This window comes from Pelmatolapia mariae, linkage group LG18 (assembly GCF_036321145.2).
Source record: "Pelmatolapia mariae isolate MD_Pm_ZW linkage group LG18, Pm_UMD_F_2, whole genome shotgun sequence".
In the NCBI taxonomy this organism is placed as follows: Eukaryota; Metazoa; Chordata; class Actinopteri; order Cichliformes; family Cichlidae; genus Pelmatolapia; species Pelmatolapia mariae.
In genome coordinates, this window is record NC_086243.1 from 12,007,885 (window position 1) to 12,015,114 (window position 7,230).

Here is a 7,230-nt window from a genome sequence, read left to right on the forward strand (position 1 = left end):
CTGCTGTCTTATGTGATTACATCAGCTGACTGAGTCATAGGAGGAGTGACGTAGGCAAAACATTCTTTAGCCTATTGAACATGTTGCAACCCAAAGGCAATCAGAATTACAACCAGTAGGTGCCGAAAAACTGTAGCTTTACTACACATATGGCCAGTTTAAAAGGGTAGGATTGTACTTTTAGACTAGTAAAATGTACTGTTTAATAACAGAGGACCTTTTGTAGCGTGGGCCCAGTAAAAATATAAGAATGATTGATGAATTTGAACCGATATTACTCTCATCATCTTACATCTCTGGTGCAGACAAAGAACACACATGGACAATGTGCACCCCCACATGGACGACATGTGTAAATGCACCAATTAAAAGTCAGCCTTCAAACAAAAGGCACAGTTTAGATTAACTACTTTTTCTCCCCAATGCACGAAACCATAAAAGACCCGACAGCAGCCAAGATTTAGATCTTTTTATTTTTCAAACAACTGAGAGATGTTAAACACTGAACAAATAAAGAAGCCCCCGTCAAAACTCCAGAAAAAACAGATTCTTTTCAACCAGTTGTAGCACTTCTCCATTATTGCCAGTGGTGTTGTTGATGACGACGTGCAGTTTCTCGTTGTCTGCAGCTTCACCCCCTCACTAGATCAGCGCGTAGAAAAAGTAACAGAAAACGGTGCATATACCAGCGTCAGATTGATCGTGGGGATTTGGGATTCTTACGTACAAATCCAGCTCCAGGCAGGCGTGTTTTAGGCGGAAGCAAATCCAGATTTACCGTTTTGTTTTTAAACCAAGGCACATTGGTAGGTAGGAATGGATGACCAAAAAGAATGAATGGACAGAGAGGCTACACAGAAGCCAATCTTCATTTAAATCATGTGAGAATGGTGGTAGCGACCAAAAAGGGAGTCGAACTGAAGTACTGTCACATGGAAAACACCAAGAACATCGGATGCACACAGCTCGCTCTGTATTTCTCTCTTAAATGTTTGAATCACTGTTTTGAATGGGAGCAAAAGAAGTGCCACCCTCATTCTGCAACTTAAATGATTTCTAAAGCCTGGAAAAAGCAGCTTCGAGAGCCGTAAATGTGTCTGAAATTTGTATTAATCCATGGGCACATTGTGGGAGAATCAGTCAGTTCACACTTGAATGAATGAATCAGTAAAGAAAATGACCAACAAGTCGCCAACTTATGTACAAGTGCATAAGAGGTCTCAATTCTGTACATTCACTAAGGCGGTATAAACTCAGAAAAAAAATATATATTAGCAAGGAATTTCAGAAGGCAAACGATATCTAAAGAAACAGAAAAAGTTCCAGCATTCAAACATGTCCTTGCTTTTGTCATTGAACAACACCAGCAGCTGGGACATTCTTTAATATTTCAGAGAAAATTAGTGGATGGAAACATTTGACTGCAGTATTTTTTTTCCTTTTTGCATTAGCACCACACTACTTTGATTTGAAACGGTTACATCTCCAGAAGAATCTTCATGACCTGGAACCTTTTAGGAGCTGAGCTGATGAGACAGAGAGAGCGGAAGTTGGTTGGAGGGTGGAGTCTGGAATGTAAATAACCAAAACAACAAAACAAATCCGCACCGGCCAATCTTAAAGAAAGGACAGCACGTGGGCTTCCTTTAACATTTAAGATTCAGCTGAGAGCACAGTGATGCAAACAGAAGAGAAAACAAAAAGAATCTATAGTTGTTGTCTTTTTTTAACATTTGTTTTGATGAACATCCCATAAATGAACTGGTCAAAAATAAATAGATGTATATATGATAGGAAGTTTATAATTTACTCTTTTATATCTCACATAAAGCTTCTTGTAACTGCCAAATATGTTCCAGTAACTTCAAACCCTGGACATGTTCGGCTCTAACTGTGCTAGATGAACTCTTATCAACATCTTTCTGGGCACCAACATGGTGGTCTGTGCAGGACAGCTAAACCCCAGCCTTCCCTCAGGTTTAACCCTAGTTCAAAACTTCTTGTTAGAAACTAAACAGGTTAAAAAAAAAAAAGAAACAGCATCATCCCAGTGTGCCTCAAAGAGGGGTACAATTCATAATGTTTAAAAAAAGAAAAAAGAAAAACCTCACATTGTTACACCTATTTGGGTGACCTGGGATAATTCTGTCTTCTTTTTTTGCCTTTATGGTTAGCAGCAGTACTCTGCAATACGGGCCTCATTCCTGTGGCTTTCAGTTTGAAAAATAAAACAGAAACAGCCCTTGATATTACAAACTCAACTAGTCTTTTAATCTTTACACTTCTTTTATACCAAAATCTTAATAGATTATCACAGAAAGAAGAAGAGGCGTGGGGGAGTGGAGTTTAGCAGGCCTGATTTTTGCCAAACTCACAGTGAACAAAAAAAAAAAAATTAAATCACAAAGTATCTCGTCTCTGTGGCGAGATGAGGAAAGGAGTGGAAAAGTACTGCAACCTTCCCGTACCCCCTCAGTCTAGGCAAACGTATGGCAGGATGTTCAATTTGCTTTCATCCCCGTGAGGGTCCAGTGATATGCAATCTGTCCAATCGTACCAGGTGCCCTTGGTGTCACAAACGCCATTCACCCCCTGCCAGTGCTGTGTGTGTATCCTGTCCAAGTCCTCATCTGTCACGTCCCGGCTCACGCCCGGTAAATCCCCTGTCAAATTGTCCGTTTGGAGAACGTGCATCTTCCGTGACTCCTTAATTTCCTGTTCTTCCCTTTTCAGATATTCCGACATGAAAAAGTGTGCACTAGGGGCCTGAACCCCCGAGGAGTTGAGGACATTGCTCTGAAGGTTCAAGTAGGACTGGATGATTTCATTTCTAGACAGCTCCTTCCAGTTTGTGTGGTGGAAGGGGTTAGGGCTAGGACCTGGGACTGTGGCGGTGGCAGCGCACTGTTGTACAGTGCTTTCAGTTCTCTGCCTAGACTCAGCGGGGTCAGGAGTGGGTGCTTCATCTGTTTGAGAAGGTTCTTTATGCACCAGAGGTTTAATCTGACCTGTGACTGGGTCAAACGTTAATCTGCGTTCTTTTAACCGAACGGGTTTAGTGGTGTCCTCCATTTTCTGGCCATCTAAGTTGACAGAGTAATCTCTAGACCTGTACTTCCTCCTTTTATGTTCCGAATTCGGTACCGTTGTCCCATCTGCGTCATCAGACACAACCATAGCTCCCTCAGAAATCTGTCTGTGTGGTTCTGAGTTCTGCTGGGAGAGAGAAGGTGAGGGGGAGACTGATGGGGATTCCAGTGTTGCAGATATGTCTTGTGATGGGCAAAGAGAGGAGGCTTCTGAACTGCTGGCCCAGTGCATTGAAGACCTATTAGAAGAATGTGGCAGCTTGTCAGCATAAGATGAGGCCGGGGACGACACAGTGTGGGAAAAAGATAAGGGAGAGTCCTTGGAGGAAGGGCTTGGGACCGGCGTTCCTTTTGGTGCATATGCTGAAGAGCGCTTTGTCATTGTATCTTGCTTCGTACTCCTTGGGCTGGTAGTGAGACCACGAGGACTTCTGGCTTGATAATAGCCCCCGCCTCCTTCATCCAATCTGGCCTGTTGCTGCATCACAGCAACTTTAATCAAAGAGGAAGTGCTGGGTAGTTTGGCCACCCCGGGAGAGCTGGGGCGAGGCTTGACAGCATTAACAGGAATTCTGTTCATTTTATCATTATCAAGGTGCTCAACTCGAGATCTGTCAGGAGACGGGACAACCTCCTGGTCAGGGAGGGCATCCGGACTGCCTGCAATCCCATTGGTGGGTGGCGTTGAAACAGAGTTATCATATGGGGACATTTTGGAGATTTTTTCTTGCAAGTACACTCCACTGTCTCTGTGCTCTGCCCGCCGCTTGCGGCTGCTTGATTTCTCAGCTTTTGGTGAGTACGTGTTGTGAACGTCATTTCTGATTTTGACTTCAGGGACACCTTTCCCTGGCACAGAAATGTCAGAAGGAGAGGCATCGGTTCTGCAGGGATGAGAACTGCCATTGGTAGAGCCAGGAACACTTCCAGCCACAGCTGGCCCAGGTTCAATCAGTTTTTGCCAGTTCCTCAAGAGTTTCTTAGCTCGTTTAGCCAGGTCTTCATCCTTCGTCTTCTTCCTCACATCATTGATCAACTTTCCTAGTCGAGTTTCCTACGTTAAAAAACAAGCACTAGGATTAGAAACACTATTCAGTTAAACAGTTTGATATAAAGCAGTAGCTAAGTTCAGTCAACTGTCTTACCTCAAGTGCTTCTTTGGTGATAGGATACTTTTCAAGGCAGGCAATTACTTCCAGTACGACCACCATATTGCATATCTGCAAGGACGATATATAGAGCTTCTAAAACATCACGGTCACACAAAGTGTATATTACCCAAAAATTACTGCTTACTTAAGTAATAACAAAAGAAGCTGTTAATGAGAATTACAATCACATTTATAATATTCTAGAAAGGCCAATGCTGGTGACAATTCAGTGATTAGCCAAGAGCCCTGCACTAATGCTGATCATGGAAACTCCCCAGAAATTAGACAAATTCAAGGGAACTGAATCGTGCCTGCAACGTGTTTGAGGGGCAAGTTAGCTTAGAAGTTAGCAAGGGGAGGGAGGGGGGCATTAGCTTGTCTGTCTGCTTCAAGAGCGACAAAACGACGTTGCAAAGTAAAGATGGAAGTGTCAACTCACAAAACCTTCCCCTTTGTAATCATTATAACAATAGGGTAGCATATAGACCAAAACGGAGAGCACAAATTAATTAACTTTACGCGAGTTCCTTATCTTGTTGACAAAGTCAAGCGGAGCTCAAGTGTCTGTGAATTTGCCTGTGCTAGCCGATTTAGCCGCGGCTAGCATTTCAGCTGAGAAGGAAGGGTGGACTGTTTCAAAAACGTAGCTTTAGCCGCTGGAGCTAAGAGTTTGCTAGCTCCCGTCCATGGCTTAGTAACACAAGATTTTTATTAAGATGAAACAGTTTAGGGTGAAAACCAAGTACGAGTTGAAAATAAATTCAGAATGGAAAAGGAATTTGGAAGGAAATTAAGCAGATATTTGTCTTTTTAACGTATACGCAAAACCCGCTGTGGCTAAGTTAGCCGCTAGCATGCTACACGCCAGATTATGGTCTGTCCAGGGTAACGCTGGTAGCTAAATTAGCTTTCAAGCTGTCAACTCAAGTACCCCCATCTCTAATTCCAACCTAAAATATACAATAAGAAGTTTGGGCACAGGAATATAATTAAATAAGAGTTGTCGGGCGAATTCTCAAGTCGAGTTGCCCCTGAGTGCAGGGAAACAAGCTAACTTCAGCTAGATAGCCTGCTCGCTTTAGCGCACTCACATTGCTCTGACTGTCGATGGCCTGCAGCAGCCGTTCCCTCATCTGCTGCGGGGTTGCTGAGACCGTTGTCATTGCCTGTTCGGTGCGATCCGGAGGATGGAGGGAGGAATCCTCCAAAATGAAAACCGGGTGACAATGATGACTCAAAAGCCGCTTCGGGAACACGTCAGGCGTCCGTACAGCATATTTTCTGTCGCCTGTAAGGTAACGGCTCGGCTTATCTCACATGGAGTGGGGAAACGTGTGAGCTATGTTGCCCGTTTGCTGCTGCCTCCTCGGCGCTCTTGCAACTCACTACCAGCTGCAGGATCGCTCCACGGCCTCCTGCTGCATGCCGGGATACGTTGTGTGCGCTTTGACGTCTGCACGTCCTCAAATAAACATACCTGATACACTCAGGGATGTGCACCACTGCAGGACTCCGTCTACTTGTGGTTACACAGTAAACACTGTACAGCAGATCATGTAGTATGTAAACGAATTACGCACTGCCCTTTAAGTGACCCCTAAATAACAAATAATGATACTTTTATAAAAGTGACTTGTAGCGCAAAATCTAATGTTTTTCCAACAGTTTCGTGCTTTGTTCAAAATTGTTGTTGTTGTCAGAAGCCAGCTAGCCACATCCCAAAAATACCAAAGCTCCCCCACGTTAACTTCTCCAAGACAGATTTAACCACAACCACTTAGTATCCTTTTTTAAAGTGTCTAAATTTTTGTTTTGTTTTGAGCATTAGTTACGCACTCTGTCGCCAAAGCTGCACACATTCTGTCGCCAAAGCTGCACACATTCTGTCAGGCATTCAAATAAAAGAAACATATGTGTCTGTTTATCGCAACGAAGTACAGTAGTTACTCATGCCTAAAATCGATCCTTCTATATTACAGCATTTCACCAGTAGATGGAGTCCTGCAGTTTCTAAAACAACAAAGGATACATCAAAGAGCACAGCCTGTCCCTGTCCACGGGAGCAAACCAGGACAGGCTGTGCTAGATTGATGGGGGCATCAGATATGATGCAAGAATGACTTTGCTTTAAATGTGAACCACTGAAGTTGATCTGCCTGGTTAATGGGGGGGGGATCAGTAATGCTTAGTTGTAAGGTGTCTCCCAAGGTGCCTAAATATCTGCAAATTCACTCACTTCCTTAGGTAGACCTTTCTAGAACCAGGTCAGACCCCTTTTTGCATTCAGAGTTGTCGTATTTCATCACGGCACAGACTCATCAAGGTTTCTGAGATTTTGATCCATATTGACATACTAGCATTACACAGTTGCTGCAGATTTGTCAACAGCACATCCATGATGTCAATCACTGCAGCAGAAATTCAATACATATTAGACCAGACAGCATTTTTCCAATATGCTATTATAGAATTTGGGGGATTTTGTGTGAATCATAGCCTCAGTTTCCTGTTCTTAGCTGGGGTGGCACCCGGTGTGATCTTCTGCTGCTGTAGCCCATCTGATTGAAGGTTTGATGTGCTGTGTGTTCAGATATGCTCTTCTGCACACTTTGGCTTCAATGAGTGGTCTTCATCCTGAAGATGGTCTGGTCATTCTCCTCTAACCTTTGACGCCAACAAGGCATTTTAGCATTTGGGCATTTTGAAAATGTTTTTAGTTAGTCTTAATATTTTTAAGTAATATTATATGAAGGGCGTATCCCAGAGACAAAATTTACGAGAATCAGTATAGGTTTTATCATTTTAAAAACTGCACTTTTACACAGCAGTTGACTCAGTCTTGTAGACTGTAGGCAAGTTAGGATAACAAAGCTTAACCAATAAACAAATAGGAAGGGCATTTCCTCCGTATTTAGTTTTTAATTTTTAATGAACATTTTATTTCAGATTTGGTTTTAGTTTTTAAGTTTAGTTTTAGTTAAGGATAATCA

General features: G+C 42.9%; 1 protein-coding gene across 1 annotated transcript; it reads right to left on the minus strand.

The window, feature by feature from the left end:
• Positions 1–488: 488 nt before the first annotated feature.
• On the minus strand, positions 489–5,777 carry crsp7 (cofactor required for Sp1 transcriptional activation, subunit 7). The gene is made up of 3 exons (XM_063462552.1): positions 5,332–5,777; positions 4,235–4,309; positions 489–4,143 (listed from the first exon to the last, which is right to left on the minus strand). Exons 1-3 carry the CDS (start codon positions 5,401–5,403, stop codon positions 2,473–2,475), a joined length of 1,818 nt encoding a protein of 605 aa, XP_063318622.1. The 5' UTR covers positions 5,404–5,777; the 3' UTR covers positions 489–2,472.
• Between the last annotated feature and the right edge of the window lie 1,453 nt (positions 5,778–7,230).

Excerpts from the sequence above, each read along its gene's own strand:
- crsp7 (XM_063462552.1), bottom strand. The coding sequence starts at position 5,403 with ATGACAACGGTCTCAGCAACCCCGCAGCAGATGAGGGAACGGCTGCTG. Across the intron at positions 4,310-5,331 it reads CCATCGACAGTCAGAGCAAT|ATATGCAATATGGTGGTCGT; the intron begins GTGAGTGCGCTA and ends TCGTCCTTGCAG. Across the intron at positions 4,144-4,234 it reads TCACCAAAGAAGCACTTGAG|GAAACTCGACTAGGAAAGTT; the intron begins GTAAGACAGTTG and ends TTTTTAACGTAG.